The sequence below is a fragment of the Bos grunniens genome, chromosome 19 (genome assembly GCF_055505025.1).
Source record: "Bos grunniens cultivar Pamir isolate PY7600 chromosome 19, Bosgru_T2T1.0, whole genome shotgun sequence".
Lineage (NCBI taxonomy): Eukaryota > Metazoa > Chordata > Mammalia > Artiodactyla > Bovidae > Bos > Bos grunniens.
In genome coordinates, this window is record NC_141183.1 from 14,996,925 (window position 1) to 15,014,330 (window position 17,406).

Sequence of the window (17,406 nt, forward strand, 5' to 3'; positions counted from 1 at the left end):
TCCATGGGGGCAAAGGGAAAAAGTCTAGCACAGGGGTCAAAGGACGTAATTTTTTTTTTTTTTGAAGAATTTTAATATATGTTGTGAGTTGGTCTACAGGAAATGTTCTAGTGACTTCCTGTCTTCCCCACTAGTCCTTTCAGAGGTCCATTTTCCCAGACTTGAGTCAACCCTGGGCATCAATAACCTGACCAGCATGACTGATTGCTTCTCCACAGTGTGGCCTCTGGCAACTCAGCACCCTCAGAGAAGTCTTCGCTGGTCTTATCTAAAACTCCCCAGCCTCCCTCCTCCCCATCACCCACCTTGCTTTCTCTGTAGCCCAATCAGTCTCTGAAGTTAGGCTGTCTACTTTTCTGTCTCTGCCCCTTCAACCTAAACCCCATAAGAGCAAGGGCCTTGCCTGACTCGTCCACGGCTCTGTCTGTAACAGGATGCCTCGTATGTGGTGTGTGCTTAATAAATTTTGGCTAAATAAATGTGTTCCCCCCACCCCATCGTTCCCTCTGAGAGACCATTGACTTCTAACATTAACCAGGCTGCTGACGTGTCTCCTTCGTTTTCCCTTCTCTCCTCCAGCTCCCGTATTTCATGAATGAGCTAACTCTGACGGAACTTGACATGGGGGTAGCTGTGCCAAAAATCCTTCAGGCCTTCAAGCCTTACGTTGACCACCAAGGTAACTCTTAACTGGGTCTAGAGAGGAACTGAGCAATTATATGAATGTTAAAATGTCGCCAGCACTGCAGATTGAAAACCAAGGCTTTGTGTTTGGAGGCTTCCCTGGTGCAGAATCTGCCTGCAGTGGGTTTGATCCCTGGGTCAAGAGGATCCCCTGAAGAAGGAAATGGCAGCCAACTCCAGTATTCTTGCCCGGAAAGTTCCACGGACAGAGGAACCTGGCGGGTATAGTCCATGGGGTCTCAAAGAGTCAGACACAACTGAGCGACTTTCACTTTAGGGGAGGCGTTTTTAACCGTATTTCATGCTGTGTGTCTTCTGCTCTTAATGGTCACAACCTTAAAATGAGGGGGAGTATATCTGGACTTCCCCTCCTAGTCCTCCTTCTAGTCTTCTGGATCCTTAAAGATCCTCCTCCAGCTCAGAGATGCCCACATGCCAGTGGCCGGGACCTGAGCTTTCGTGTGACCAGGCTCTGCACGGCCATTGCCCTTGCCAGGGTGAGAGGCACTGGCTGTGCTTCGGGCCCGCTCACCTCCCACACTGCCGTGGCTTGTCTCACTGCGGAGCGCGGGCTCTAAGGCACGCAGGCTTCAGTGACTGCAGTGCGCGGGCTCGGCAGTTGTGGCGCACCAGCTGAGTTGCCCCGAGGCACATGGGATCTTCCTGGACCAGGGACAGAACCTGTGTCCCCTGCATTGGCAGGTGGATCCTTAACCACTAGACCACCAGGGAAGCCCAGGGCGTCTTTCCACTTAAACTAGATTTACACTATTCCTCAAAAAGCTCGGGAACAAAGTAAAAGAGAAAATAATTACAACTTCTCAAGAGAGTGATGTTTGTTTTGAAGTAAATGTTTTGTAAAATTTATAAACTCTAGCATCTACTTTTATCTCTGTAAGGCTCCATCAGATGGCTCCTGAACATATTTAGTGAAATCAAGTTCTGTGTTGTATACACTTGATGTAAATACAAAGAGTTTTTTTTTTTTTCCAGCTCTACAGTTAGCAGCTCTAACAAGTATTTCATCTGACAGTGAAGCTCATATTTCCTAGTTCTTAGCATCTCATCGATTTCAGAGAAAGAGCAGAGAAATATTTGCAAATCCAGAGGTCCATCTAATAGCATGTTGAGATCACCTGTGACCATTTAATTGTGTCTACACTTTGATGAAGCTGAGTGTTCCTAGGTTTCGTTAATTTCTGGTTTACCAAGAGTAAAGCTGGAAAGGATTGTTTCTTTACAAATGGCCTTACTAGAGTTCTGTCAACCGCAAGTGAAATTTTAAAAGCTGCATTATCTACATGTCAGCTGCGAAGCCCGGATCTCGGCCCCGTTGGCATTCCAGGGTGGCCTGCCTTCCTCTGGCTCTAGCAGGCTCTGGGTTGCCCTTTGCCTCGTTAGGAATTGGCTGGTAACGAGCTGGTAAATGATCAGCTAACATAAACCTCCTGAGAGTTGGGCTTAAAGAAAGTAAATATAATAATACGTGTGCATGCTCTGTTTTCTAATGCATTTGCAGTCTCTTATCTCAGGACTGTCCTTTGTTGAATTAGTAGAAATTTCCAGAGAGGGGGGAAGGGCCAGAGCTAGGCTTTGAAGCATTTAAGAAGCGTACCGGTGGCTGTGAACTCTGCAGCCTCTCAGGGCAGCTTTGTAAGGCTTTGAGTGAAATACACTAAATGCCTCAGTCTCAAGTCTCTTTCCTGTTCCTCTGGAGCCAGAGCTGCAGCCAGACATTTTATTATACAGATCAAAGCTTTGCCAGTTTTTAATCCATCTGAGGCTTACTTAACTCCTTTCGGGGCAAATTGTAGAGATCTGCCTGGTTACGTAACAAGGGAGGAAATGTTACTAAAGAAAGGAATGATAAAGACATAAAGCCTGTGGGTTTTAAGTTTGATCAAATTAGGTTTTTCCAATTATGCAAAGGATGCATGTGATGGTAAAACAGAAATGACTGTGAAGGGACGGTGTGGCTTGGGTTCCATTGCTCAAAGAGAAACCTTTGCTTTGGGAGAAATTAAAATCAGGAGTGACTTGTTAAAACTGACTCTAGGGACTTCCCTAGGGTCATCTGCCACCACTGACCTATCCTGGCTCCAGGACACACAGCCAGGTTCTCGTGCAGCAAATAAGGGAAAAGGACCCTTACTTCCTGGGGCACCTTCACTTCCCGCCAGGAGGTGGAGAAAGGCCGTCCCTTAGAAATTGGCTGTGCGCCTCCTTTCTCTGATCCCTGCCCGCCCCCCACACACCTTGCGTGGGGCAGGGACTGGTCTCCTTCCTTCCCGCAGGCCACACAGCCTCCCCCTCCCACCCCTTGTCCCTACCGGCTGCTCTCCCCAGGGCCTGACCTTGGAGGGCCACCAGGCCAGGCTCTTTCTGGTTGTTTTATTAACTCTGTTAGGGTAATGTTTATACCTTCATTCATCCAACGAATACCCAAAGTGGGAAAAGCTAGAATATTTAGAAAAGGAAAAAGGAAAACATAACCCTTCATCCCACCACTCAGAGATAACCGGGTGACTGTTTCTGCTACATTTGGTACATTCTCGATCCATTCTCTCCTGAGCTTTTTTTTTATGGATAAAAATTAATTTAAAATGATGGATAACCAACAAGGACCTACTGTATAGCACAGGGAACTCTGCTCGATGTTATGTGGCAGCCTGGTTGGGAGGGGCGTTTGGAGCAGAATGGATACCTGTTTATGTATGACTGAGTCCCTTCGCAGCTGTTCACCTGAAGCTATCACAGCATTGTTAATTGGCTGTACCCCAGAAGAAAGTAAAAAGTTTAAACTAAAAAAATTCATTGAAAATGTATAGCTTCTTTTTCCAACCCTTAAAGAATTGGTTAGATCGACTGTTTAGACTTGAGAGGCAATCGGAGGTTCCCTAGCAGGACCCCGCACTGTTTAGATGCCAAAGCTCAGAGAGGGGGTGACGTGCAGAGGCCACTCAGCAGCCTCGCCTTCATCCTGCTCCACAGCTTCCAGGCCAGAGGTTCGTGTGCGCACCGGCTCTGGGCCAGGCCACCTGCCTTCGGGCCCTGCTCCTTTGTGATCCCACAGCGAGGCCTCAGGAGGTTACTGAGCACCCAGCACCTCGGTTTCCTCATCCACAGAGTGCTGAGGGCAGGAGCGTCTCCTTTGTTGGTCATGCTGGGGATGAAACGCTTTGCATTACCCTCAGCACAGGTGACGCACAGGAAGCTGCTGGTGTTCGCTGCTGCAAAGCCTGATCAGTAAAATCTTCCCAAAGGGGTGCAGTGGGGACCCTCGGCTGTCGGCCAGGCTTTTATCTTCCACACCTGGAACCAGAGGTCTTAGAGCAGTGCCTGCGGGGGCATCATCAGTGTCAGGATGAACCAGGGACATGGACTATGACCCCCTCAGGTTCAGATTAATTCATTTAGTCTTCAGGATGTTTGCGACGTGGAGTTAAGTCTGCAGATGGTCACTGAGTGGATGGAAAGAGTGCCATGTGATACTGGTTTTCCCTGTTTCAAGATACCCAACCAGCAACCCAGGTTTCCACTAAAGAGCTCGGATTCTCTGGAAAGATGACCGTGTCCCACAGGAATGGAGGCTGGTCTGTCTCCAGAGATGCCCATAGTCATGACTGGCAGGTCCACCATCTACACTGTCTTCTGGACCTTGGTTTATGGTGCCTGGTGCCTTTATTAGTGCTGTGAGCTGAGTGCAACCAGAGTCAGTCTGTGAGCTTCCCGTTCCGTCGGCTACACCCTCATCAAGAGAGCAGCTGCCCAGGGCTAACCACAGTGACAAGGCCAGACTGTGGGCTCAGCACAAGAATGGCACGTACACTGTCTGGCCAGATGGTGTTGCAGAAAGAAAAAATATATTTTCTGCAGAAAGGAGAAAAATGTACCCATTTGCAGGTCTTGGGTGAGGTGGGGAGGAGAGACTCTGATTTGGGACTGTGTCGACATTGAAAGGCGGAGCCATTCCAAGAACAGTTACAGGTCAAAAGAACCAAAGATGACATCTGTCCTAAAGGACCCAAGTACGAGGAACAATACTAGTTTCCTGCGGTATCTGAGGGAGCAACATGGCACTGGTCTGTTTGCCAGGAACAGAACAGTCACCTATGTGCTTGTTAAGAGCTGAATAACTCAAACATCCGTTCTTGATAACATGTGACTACATCTTCCATCCTGAGAGCTTTTGTTCTTTGGATGCCAGACGTTGGCTTTCAGAGAGCAAATCAGCCATGGTTACAGGTAGAGGGAAGTGGAGGAGCAGGTAACATGAGCTAGGCTCAGTGAGCAAGGCTTGCAGAGCGTCTTGCCTCCTGAGCTGCCCCTGCCCCTTAAACCTGCTCCAGTGAGACTGAGGCCCCTTGGTTATTTTAATAGTAAACACAGCAGTGAATTGCTGAGTGAAAGTACTGGATTTTTGCCAGCATGGTAAGACTGCTTCTTAGTCCTAATGCCTTTCTGCTCAGTCACCTTAGTGTGTCCGACTCTTTGCAACTCCATGGACTGTAGCCCGCCAGGTTCCTCTGTCCATGGGATTCTCCAGGCAAGAATATTGCAGTGGGTTGTCACGCACTTCTCCAGGGGATCTTCCGACCCAGGGATTGAGCCCATCTCCTGCCTAACAGACAGATTCTTTACCACTGAGCCACCAGGGAAGCCCTAGTAGAATCTATTAAATGAACCACCAGGGAGAAGGCGGAAGAAGCTCTGTTCTGCTTGTCTCGGGTGACAGGCACCAGGGTACGTGTTCTACCTGTGGTGGCATCTCAGTCTGCTCTGCTCCCCACGGCCCAGGCTGTTGTTATTCTTCAGGCATCAACTTCCTGAGGATAGGGGTTTAGCTCAAAGTCTTGAGGTCTGATGGCTTGTGTCAAGAACTCAATAAACAGGACTTTCCTGGTGGTCCAGTGATTAAGAATCCACCTTGCAATGCAGGGGACGTGGGTTTGATCCCTGATCGGGGAACTAAGATCCTACATGCCGTGGAACAGCTAAGCCTGTGCCCTGCAACTACTGAGCAACAGTGTCACAACTAGAGAGCCCGTGAACTGCAATAAGAAAGATCCCACAGGACGTGGCAAAGATCCCAAGTGCCGCGCGCGGCTAAGACCCAATGCAGCCAGGAGGGGAAAAAAAGACAGCAGCTATGTTAAAAGAGAAAAAAAGAACTCAATAAACACTTTGGGGTGGAGTTACACTACTACTCACTTTTGCCACATAAAAGTGAGTAGTAACTTTTGCTGCAGTCTCCCTCTGGATAGCAGTGGTGGTGGAAACTGATCCTTCCCTTACGCAGTTGAAGAGAAACAAAAAAGAGCCTTCTGCGCTCTTCAGGCCCTTGTATGAAGCCCGACTGAAGTTTGTCATGTTCAGTGTCAGTTGTGCTTCCCCTGTCGCCAGTGAAAGGCGGACAGGGACTTGCTGGTAATCAGGTGCCACCCTTCGCCACTGGACGGCCTCGCAACATGAAGACCCCTCATGTGGTAGAGACCTCATGGACTGAATGTTTGGGTCCCTCCCAGATCCATCTGTTGAGGCCCTACCTGCAATGAGATGGTAGAGACAGGGCCTTTGGGGTGATTGGGTTTAGATGACGTCACGATGGGATTAGTGCCCCCGGAGAAGAGACCAGAGAGCTAACTGTTGGCCTGTTGGCCGCAGGAGGACACAGGTGAAGGTGGCTGTCTGCAAACCAGGAAGAGAGCCCTCACGAGGACTGGATCGGCTGGCACCTTGATCTTGGGCTTCCAGCCTCCAAAGCTGTGCCAAATAAGTATCTGTTTTTTCAGCCACGCAGTTTGTGGTATTTTGTTCCACAGCCTGAGAGACTAAGACAAGACCCTCTGCGTTCACACCCTTTCCGGAGAGCCTTTCAGGATGACTGCCCTGTGCTGTGCTCAGTCGTGTCTGACCCTGTGCAACCTCACAGACTGTAGCCCGCCAGGCTCCTCTGACCATGGGATTCTCCAGGCAAAAATACTGGAGTGGGTTGCCATGCCCCTCCTCCAGGGGATCTTCCCCACCCAGGGATCGAACCCACTGCTCCTGTGTCTCCTGCACTGCAGCTGGATTCTTTACTACTGAGCCAAGGGGAAGCCCACCTTACTCCTGTTTAAAAGACTTAAAAAATTGTCCTGCTCCTTAACTTCTGGTTTTTGTCCTTGAGAGCTACCAAGACCAGGTGGTTATACTAAGCAGAATTTTTAAAATTATTTATTTATTGTTATTATTTACTTTTTTTGGCTGTGCTGGGTCTTCATTGCTGCAAATGGGTTTTCTCTCTAGTTGCGGCAAGCGGGGGCTACTTGAGTCTCGGTGCACAGGCTTCTCTTGTTGGGGGGCACAGGTTCTGGGGAGTGTGGGCTCAGTACTTGCGGTTTCCCGGCTCTAAGGCACCGGCTGATTGCTCTGCGGCATATGGTACAGGGATCAAACCTGTGTCCCCTGCACTGGCAGGGGGATTCTTATCCACAGTACCACCAAGGGAGTCTGGAAGCCGCATTTTAAATGAAATGCCTCACAAGGAAGTCTTAATCTTTGTCAAGAGCCCAGAAGAAACTGTTCCTGCGCTCACCCAGGTGAGGAGTGTGCAGCCCGTTAGGGTCAGGGTGCCACTCAGGACACAGCGTGTGTCCCCACTTCAGTGTTGCTACATTTGTCCCTTTCTGGTAACTGTTGATTTCATCCTTCAGCTCTGCAAGGTGGGAACTCCTGACTCACTCTTTATGTAACCAGGTGCTCTTGGCTCCAGGTGTATGTGCTCCAAGCTTTTCAGGGCGATTTTTGCTGCTGAATCATTGTCACAGAAACATATTTTTTCTTTACATCTAATGTTCAGATAGTCATCTCATCCTCATCTGAATGCAAGCATGCCATATTAGGATAATTTGAGTGTTTGTACTTTATATCTGTATTTAAAGATTCTCAAACCATTCTTGACTCTGCATCTTCACTGAGAACGAGGACTAAGCAGGGCCCCATGGGTGGGTCTCACGGGACATACTTTGTTCAGTTGCTCAGTCATGTCCAACTCTTTTGAGCCCCTGGACTACTGCACACCAGGCTTCCCTATCCCTCACTGTTCCCCGGAGTTTGCCCAAGTTCGTGTCCATTATTGAATTGGTGATGCCATCCAACCATCATGGGACATATATAGTGATACAAAAACAGGCTCCATCCCCTATGCAGAAGCTTGGTCAGATGTCCATGTACCACCCTCCACTTCCCAGCCAGACAGGGCTGTCTGGCTGCCTGGTGCAGCCTCTTCCCTCTGGCCCCTTGGCCTCCTCTGGTCTGGTTCCCAAGAGCCACAGCAACAATAGCAAGCTAGGCTGCAGCCCAGAGTCGTGGAAGGAAGTGGGCTGGCGATGGCACAGAAAGGGAAGAGCCCTGCCAGGATGCACCAGGCGCTGGCTGTGTAAGCAGCGTCATCTCCCTGGTACAGAAGAGGAGGCTGGTGCCCAGAGGTCAAGAAATTTTCAGGGGAGCCCAAGCCCTGGTCCATGTGACTGGGCTCCACGTACTCTTCTCCCCTCTTTCCAGCCTCAGCTCAGAGGGGCCCGACCACAGGTGACTGGGTGGAGTGTCCCGATGAGCAGGGTGTGCGCAGCTGTTTACCAAACCTTTTTCCATATCCCCTTATTTAAAAAACAGGCGAACGCTTCCACTTTATAACAAGTAAATTCTGGTTCTTTTAATATGATAGCCTTAGCTGACTCATGTTGTTGTACAGCAGAAACTAACACACCATTGTTAAGCAATTGTATTCTAATTAAATAAATTAATTTTAAAAAATAAAGAGGGAAGCTAAGGATAAGTACAAATGGAAAGTTATGTATGACCCTGGAATTTTAAAACTTGTTACCACTAAAAAAAAGTGTGTGTGTGTATATATATGTATATAAATATGACAGCCTTCAAAAGGAATCCGAACTAGTAATATTTATTGGAAACCTGAGTAGGGTTTTCAAAGGAAATGATCATGTATGAATACAGACAGCACACAGGTAGTTTGAGTCTATTGATTCTCAAGTTAAATAAAGCTGGAGATACACAAAAACAAATAACTTCTTTTTTTTTTAAAGATATATCTTCTTTATTGATGTTCTCTTTATATTGAGCTTAAAAATCTATTAATATCAAACCTTTTACCCTAATCCCCTTTCTTTTGGAAGTGATGAATGACTAAATATCTTTATTAGAGCAGGTGTGCCCTTATTTTCAGTAACAGTGCCTTTGGAAAGCAAAGCTAATTAATGATTTTTAAGTGTTTAACATAAGCAAGAAATAGAGCAGTTTTGTGAGTTGCTGCAAAGACATTCACAGCTGATCTGCATATCAATTAGACCAGGTCATTCATGGAAAATAATTACCTTCAATTATAATAAAAAGGAGTTTGGTGAAAGCAAAATGGAAATTATTCTGCCTTTAGTGAGGAGTTGTACCGTTAATGCTTGGTGGCCAAACAGGGAATAGGTTATTTACTGTAATTACTTGAAAATGTGGCTGTGTGTGAACATGATTTTCAATTAATTTCCTGCTTCCTTTCAGATATTTATCTTATAAGTTTATTAACATCTAAACACCCACTTGAAGGACCACATTTTGACGGGAAGTCCATGAGGTGCTGTGGCGCTTGGAGTGTCAAAATCACAGTGTGGTCTGTCCTGCCTGCTGAATTCTAGGACCCTGGGTAGAAGGTCATGAGATGACCTCTGTTTGCATTTTAGACATCTGGTCAATGGCCACTTCTGATGGGCCTTCCCAGTGAAATTCCACAAAGCCAAAAGCCTCTAAGATATGTTGTCATCAACATGACCAGTTTTAAAGCAAAGGTGTACAAAGTGGTTACCCAGCTTTATCTGGTTAATCCTGGGGCTGGAACATAAATACTTTTGCTGCCATTACTACACAGTTTCCAGAAAGAAAAGGGTTGTAAAAGGTCTTGTCACCATCCTTATCATACCAAGCTAAACCTAAACCATTTTCTGTGCCCCTCCCCACCCCCACCCTAAGAGGGGAGAATTTCAAGACAGACAGTGGTTCTCACTTGTGTCTTTAAAGAGCCCAACCTGCTGTGAAGTCTCTGCACCTCTCCGCTGCCTCTAACCCACTGAGAATCAGCAGACGTCGTCCCGCCTTTGTCCTGAGACAAGCCGTCTCCTCCTGGGGGTTGTGTTTCTTACTAAGTGTAAGAAGAACCCAGAGGACCGGACTCTTCCATCTCTCACAATGGGTGCTGAGGCCACTCTGATCATTGTAATGGGTGTTGAAATGCTGGCAATTTTCCAGATGCTTGAACTATTTCTAGAAACTTCTCGTTTCACAGTCTCCTCTCACATGCCTTGGTAGTACAGGCAGTATATATAGACTTGCAATGTGATACCTACTTAGATACTTTAAAATATAACTTTTGATACTGTTGTTCATAGTCATGTTTTTATGGGGGAAAGAAACCTTTTTTTTTCAACCCTTTTTCCAGGACTCTGGATTGATTTGGAAATGTCCTACAATGGGTCCTTTCTGATGACTCTCGAGACCAAAATGAATTTGACCAAACTAGGTAAAGAGCCTCTTGTTGAAGCCCTGAAGGTTGGAGAAATTGGCAAAGAAGGGTAAGGGGCTATATGAATTTACTAACCCAACCCCGGGGAACCTGCTTCTCCCTCCAGCCCTTGAGAAGCAGCTTTGTTGTGTAGTAGACCCAAGGTTGGAGAAGGCAATGGCCACCCACTCCAGTACTCTTGCCTGGAGAATCCCATGGACAGAGGAGCCTGGTGGGCTGAAGTCCATGGGGTTGCACACAGTCGGACACGACTGAGCGACTTCACTTTCACTTTTCCCTTTCATGCATTGGAGAAGGAAATGGCAACCCACTCCAGTGTTCTTGCCTGGAGAATCCCAGGGACGGGGGAGCCTGGTGGGCTGCCGTCTATGGGGTCGCACAGAGTCGGACACGACTGAAGTGACTTAGCAGCAGACCCAAGGTTGAGTGAGCTTCCATGGAAGCATTTCCTGGCCACAGAGGATTTCAGGGAATGTTTCCTGGTTTCATCCCCTGCAGACAGACCATGAATCCCCACCTCTGCTCAGTGCTATCGGCCACCAGCCTCGGGACTGCACAGTATTGATTACCCAGGAAGCATCCCTGATTCAGATCAGCAGGGCAGGCTGCACAGTAAAATGCTCTGTGAAAAGAATCACCATCCAGAAAGATCCTTCTCTAACTTACAGCCACAAATAGCAATATGTGGGTCAGGCTGAGGTCCTTCGGGGGTCTATCTGCTTTAATCACAGTGTCAGAATTATTTATAATTAGATGATTGACTTTGCAGCCAAGAGGGTGCTTCTAAAGTGTTTTGAAATGTATTTTCCCTAAATAATACACCATTGATTTTCTTAGTAAATGCCTTTCTTTGTAGAAGATACTGCATCTGCCGTGGAGTTGTCTGACTTTGTAAATATTCCCAATTTTTGAGCGGGTTGATGAAGTTGATTTTTTTCCCCTTAGATGCCTAGACTGAATAAGCTGGGACCTTTTACATTCCCACACACCTTAAAAATGACTGCTTCAGATGACAAATTTAAATTATATTATTGTTATCAGACTGAAAAATGCTGATTAGAGTCTGCATCTCACATCTTTAACCTGTTTGCATGGAATGAGTAGTAAAATGATGGAGCCATCCTCCCAGCATCTGAATACAGACATAAGACACAGGCTCTTCTTAGGTGTTTGCTTTGTTATGCTGCTGCCCTGATGCTTGTAATTCACACTTGTGGTAGACACACAATAGATGGGGGGAGTTGGGTCATACATTCCAGAACATTCTTCGACTGAGACGATCTGATGTGTCCAGGAGATTTAATGAAAATGTTTATATTTTAATTACTGGAGAATCTCACCTGCTGTATGCAATCTAACCTGTATCTGTGCTGTTTTCCTTTCACCTTTCTACTGTTTGTTAAAATGTGTTTGGATTCGGCAATCTGTGGATTGTGTTTTCCGGTGAGTGCTATTGATCGGCCCTCCGTGTAGCATTTCATCCCCCCATCAGTGCTGAGCCTCGTGTGGACCCATGTGACACCACAAGGAAGCTTGTCCTTTCATCACATCCCCTGACATAAAGGCCCCGTTTGTAGACCTGAGAGGATTGAGATCAGGAGCGCTTAAGAGGCTTTCCTTGATTGGGATCGCGGGGGTTCTGATCCAGGCCTCGAGTCAAACCCAGTTTCTGTCCCCAGCTACCCCTCCCCAGTACCATGCCCCACTGAGCACCATCAGGCCAGCCCCAGGACAGCAGAACTGCAAAGACAGCTGCCATTAAAACCAAGCACCACAGGCAGAAGTGGTCTTGAAAATGAGCTCTAACTAACCAGGAGCGAGACAGAGCAGACTTAAATCAGGAGCATTCGTGCAGGGAGCCCTTTCTGGAAACAGCCCTGAGCTGCCCAAAGCTGCTGGGGCTCCACTAGAAAGAAGGGGGTCTTGTGGGCGGGTGGGGCCCCATCATGGCCGGGTCCCTGAGATCCTTGCCGCTGAGGCGTCCCACGTCCACTGTTGTTCATGCGGCTCTCCTGGAGCAATTTCAAGTTCATAAAACTCGGCTGATCAGAGGATGGACATGTTTCTGAGCAAGCAGTGCTTCTCTAGACTGCATGAAAAATATCCTCTGCTTTAAGAATATAATGTATTATATTTAATGTTTAATATATATCTAAAGTACCATTTTTTCCCAGTAGAGTCTGGTATGTTTTGCCTTCCTGTGAGGGTGTTAACTTTTATGTTGATGTGTAATTGGCTGTCATTTAATTTTAAAAGCAAAGACAAGTATAATTCCAAAGCACTTGACCTTGGGAGAAAAAGGCCTGGAAAAATGAACCCTTAACCCTTTTTTTTTTTTTTTTGCAAAAAGGACCCAATTGGGAATCTGAGAGTTCTGGATCCTTGCCCCAGAAAGATGCCTACACACACACCACTTGGCTCACAATATCTGGGAGCTCTGAGAGCCTCTGGAAAGCTCATCTGTACCTAAGAGCCTAATCCCAGAAGTGATTCTCGCATCACTTCTCAGTCACGAGCTGAGCAATCGCCCTGAGGCTGAGTACCAGAGGAGAGGTGGAGTCCCTGCACCTGTGGCTGGTACATGATCCTTGGTTTCCTTCAGGAAGCCCGTCCTAGAGCCCCGAGTGTGAAGAGTGGGCCAGCAGCAGCCCTTTCCTCCCTTTATCTCGTGGCTGCCAGTCCAAGGCTCACTTCCGGACGGGGGCTTGTCCCCTATCGTCCTGCTCTGGCAGGGCCTCTGCTTGGTCTCACTGCTTTTGTCTGACCCCCTTCAAGCATGCAAATGACTGTGCCCTGGGAAGTCCCCAAGGAGATGCTGCTCAGCCCTCAGGAAGCCCTACTTGCCGTAGAAAGTCTGTTCCTGTCCTCACGTCACCCCCAAGGCTGGTGGTGAGAAGTCTGTGTTTCTTCACTCTAGTGAAGGCCTGTCCCTTTGAAATGTGGGTTCACTTTGTACTTGCAGACATTTTTCCTTTAGTCTTTTCATTTCCCCAATAGTCTTCTGGTTGTGTACGGTAGTTATGGTAACCTTGGGCCCTAAGACGCTCAAAATGGAATTCAGGTGGTGAGCTGGGCGTCGGAACTTTAGGAATTGCCTGAAGGGGACCTAAGTGAGTCAGGAAGGGGGAATGTTCTGCACGTTGGCTGCTCTTTAAATGAACGTTGGGGCCGGCGTTTGCTGTTGTCCGTGCTCTACCACGGCAGCCTGGGCTGGTGTGCGAGTCCCGTAGTGGGGCTCCCCGACCTCCATATTAGGCTGCTCAGTGTACCCAAGTCCTCTACCCTGCCCCGAGGCCCTGATGTCCTGGGAACCCCGTCCTTGTCATCCACGCTGTGACTCAGTCTAACTGGGGGTGTACATGGACGTGTATCTGTAACAGACGTATGGGCCTGATTTCTGTTAAAGAAAACGAACACTCTTAAGAGTGTGGTTCCCGCCAAGCAGTCACCTCACTGGGCTGTTTAATTATGCACCCTTCACTTGAAGCATTCTTTGGAGCTCCTTTGTAGAACTGCCTCTAGTGTCTGTGACCTTCTTTTAGGTACTCTGAGTGACAGCAAATCATCCTACTTTTTCTAGATGAATCAGATATTTGAGTAATTGCCAGGCATCACTCAGAGGTGCCAGTGATTATGAGGCTAAGAAATGTTTGGTTCAAGACAGAGTATCCGTGATAAAATAATTCACTTTTCCTACGTGTCCAACTCCAAGCACATTTCCAAAAAGATTTTTAGCAGGGGCAGCGAAACTGGAATCAGCCCTTTAAGGTGACTCTTAGAAGGGATATGACTCTCATCTGGAATCCCAAGGTGTGTTTTGAAAAATAGGCTTATCATGTACTAGCACACCTTATATATAAGAATGTGCAGGGTGTCTTTCTCTGAAATTCATCATAAGTCTGAGATCACAAAATGCATATTCAGTTATAAACTTGAATCAGCCAGACATTTAGCCCCACTTTTAATTATTGTTGGTGCTGCATAATATAGCTCCCCGGGCAGAAAGGAGAGGTACCATTTAGCCACAATCAGAATTTCATGTCATCTGATCTATTTTAACTGATAAGGCATTGTCTAAATTATTAACTTCAAGCCACAAAATTTTTCCTGTTCTCTGTCTTGCGGAGGGTTAATTCAGGAACCCGAGAGCTCACTGCAGTGCTCAGCCTTTGGCATCTTCTGCCTCAGGTCAGGAGGCTGCCAGATGACAAATACCAGTGGGGACAGGAGGGGCCAGTGGCTCTGCAGGTTTCACTGCGGTCCAAGATACCGAGGCAGCCTTTGGTGCTGTGTAGATTCCTTACCTGGCAGCATGCTGTCTGAACCAGAGGGCACCATCATGTTCCTAAGAAGTAAGCTAGGTTTCTGAGAAAGGTCACATGATCTTTGGGGATTTACTTCCCTGACTTTCTTCATCCCAAGTCCCCGTGTAAGCTTTCTTAGGAATCCTGTTTTGCCTTTTATATAAAAGAAGAGCTCTGTGAGGGCCGCCCAACCCTTGAAAGGGCTGAGATGGTTTTGTGACCAGCGGGGACACTTGAGCATTTCCTGGACTGGCCAGGCCTCTGATGGAAGGAGGAAGAGTCAGGTGCTGTCCCCGAGGCCAGGGACAAGAGGCCTATGTGTCTGCAGAGGGAGTTTCTTCTCAACACCACACTCAAGCCCGTTGGCTAGAGCGTGGGCTCTAATGTTTCAGAGCAGGGTTGAGGAGGATCCGGGTGTCCTGCCAGGTAGGTCCTCTTACAGCCGGGCTCCTGTTTCAGGGCGGAGATTTCAGAGCCCTCCTCCCCATGCTGGGACCTCAGCTGGGCCTTCAAGGCCACACTGGCAGGTGTGCTACCCTTGGGTGCCCTTGGCCCTTGCTGGCCAAAAGATGAGCACCCGTACAGGCTTCTGGTGGCCAAGGACAGCATCTGAGGAAATCCCCAGAGGGTTTCGAATGCAGGAGACGGCACCTAAGCTGGGATGCCTTCCCCTGTCCTGGTGATTTTGTTCTTCTCAAAATTATAAGACCAACCCTCTGCTTAGTGACCATTGATGGCGTAACAATGTTCAGAGATAGTTCTGTCCCTTGTTCATTTTGTCCCCATCAAGTCTCTGAGCCTGAGATGAGCCCTGCCTTCTGTCTCTCTGCCTCTCCGAAGTAAAGCCTCCCTTCAGGGAGGAAGCTGCCTTTTGTGGGGCCAGAGCTCAGCCGGGAGCCCTCCAGTGCCCTCAGTGGGGAGCCTTGATCACTCGCCACTGCTGGTGATACAGACCCTCCAGGCCTCTGGAAACTGAGAACCTACCCTGGAAAGATTCATGAGGAACATTGCTCTCTGATGAAGCTTTTTATTCATTTAAAAAGAAGTTTTAAACTAGTACTTCTCCTGAAAGGTTCCTGGCTTCCCATGTCAGTTGCCTCCTGGAATCCCTTGAGATTTGTACCCCTGGTTGCTGGCTTTTTCTGTGACCTTCAGGAGCTGGGGCGGGAGTGGGGGTATGTAATTTCACAAGGAAGAAGTCTGGAGCCAAAACTAACTTGGAGATGCCTAAGCCAGAAAGCACAATTTTTTTGAACTCAGCCAGTGTTAGAGGACTTACCTGAACAACCCCGTCATCCATTAGTTGGTCACGTCACTAACATGAGCTGTCCGTCACCTGTGCAATCTTCATTCTTTCCACTCACCTCCCATTGGCTGCTCTGCACTGTTGACGAGATCACTGCATTTTGTGTGGATGAGATCACTGCATTTTGTGTGGACCGCCTCACACTCTGACCGCCTTTCTGACGCATGCGCAGAATCCAACCCTCCTGGCGCAAAGTCCGCGGCCGTTCTGCCCGGGACTGGGCGCTGAAGGGTCTCCCGGGGGACCAGGCCCATCCGAGGATTCTGGGATTAGGCCTCTTCTGTCTGGGTGAGGGGGGGGGCGGGGAGTGCTACCACCATAGCCATGGTGGCAGAGGAGCGCGTGCGCTTCCTAAGCAGAGCCTGCGCTGGGCGGGCAGCCTGGTGACTCTGCCCTGATCAGTTGCAGGCCCAGGGCCTTCTGTCTGGCCGACAGCGACGAGGAGTCCTCCAGTGCTGGCTCCTCCGACGAAGACGATGCACCAGAGCCCAGCGCCGGAGACAAACCGCTCCTCCCAGGAGCTGAGGGGTGAGTGGATCCAGCTTCTGGGGTCTCCCGGGGGGTCACGGCTGCAAGTTGGGCGTGAGTTTTGCATCGCCTTTTCCCTCTTTGATCTTCCTCCTTCACTTTGAGTGAATGGTTTTTGCATTAATAATTCAAAGCCAGTGGCTTAAAATTCCAGACCCCAAATCAAAAACACCCAAATAATTTCCCCTTATTAAGAGTCCAGACCAAAATGGTTTTCTCAGGCCATTGGAGTAAAGAATACGAGAATGGAAGGGATGTTTAACACGAGGACCATAAATTGCGCAACACCTCCCCCTAGTGTCGGTGGGGAGCATTACTTCCCTTCTTACGGGTCACGTGCCTCCAGTGATCTTCTGTTAATAGTTCCTACAAAGTTGAGACATTCTAATGATTTCTTTGGGAAATTTTGGAAACGTGGATCACTTAGATGGCCTTTTGGATCATGAACTTAATTTGGGGGGTTCCTTTTGCCTGTTACTTGGACTGTAGAATGATCCAAGTGCTTAGGCTGCCTCTCTGTAAGGATCTTTTAATTATTTACGGTGAGCAAAGAAACTGAAATGATAAAGAAACCAAGTGATTCAGAAGCATTTTTAAGAAAACATCAACCTGTTCTGTTTGAAATCCTACAGAAGATAAAAAGAATCTAGATGTTTGAGGAGTTGGCTGTAGAGTTTGTGTGCACTACTTAACTCGCCACCTGACCTTTAGAGTGATGGCTTTTTCCTACACACATTCATATACTATTCCTGAACTCTAGATCTGCGGAGGATTTTAAGAAACAAATATCCTCTCTTCTTAGGGCAGTCATAAGTAGATGTGGCCTGATACAGAAACTTACTTTCCTGGCCTGCTGGCACATCACCTTGATGTAGCTATTCTCTTTAGATGCTCCTAAAACTCTTTGACAAGTAATTGCTGCTCAAAGTTAGTGTGACCCTATCTGAAAGGCAGATGTTTTACTGTGTTCTGTGGCCCTCTTAATGCAGCCTAATGTCTTATTTGCTATATAGAGA

The 17,406-nt window shown here is 47.8% G+C and overlaps 1 protein-coding gene across 3 annotated transcripts in view; it reads left to right on the top strand.

The window, feature by feature from the left end:
- The window catches only part of TEX2 (testis expressed 2), a 114,483-nt gene that overhangs the window by 89,216 nt on the left and 7,861 nt on the right, over nucleotides 1–17,406 (top strand). For 2 of the 3 annotated variants that reach the window (XM_086356938.1, XM_086356937.1), the window contains 3 exons: nucleotides 580–679; nucleotides 10,169–10,301; nucleotides 16,265–16,390. In XM_086356938.1, the coding sequence (XP_086213064.1) occupies nucleotides 580–679; nucleotides 10,169–10,301; nucleotides 16,265–16,390 (359 nt within the window). The remainder of the gene's footprint in view (nucleotides 1–579; nucleotides 680–10,168; nucleotides 10,302–16,264; nucleotides 16,391–17,406) is intronic. The other variant, XR_015147416.1, reaches the window with a different exon arrangement.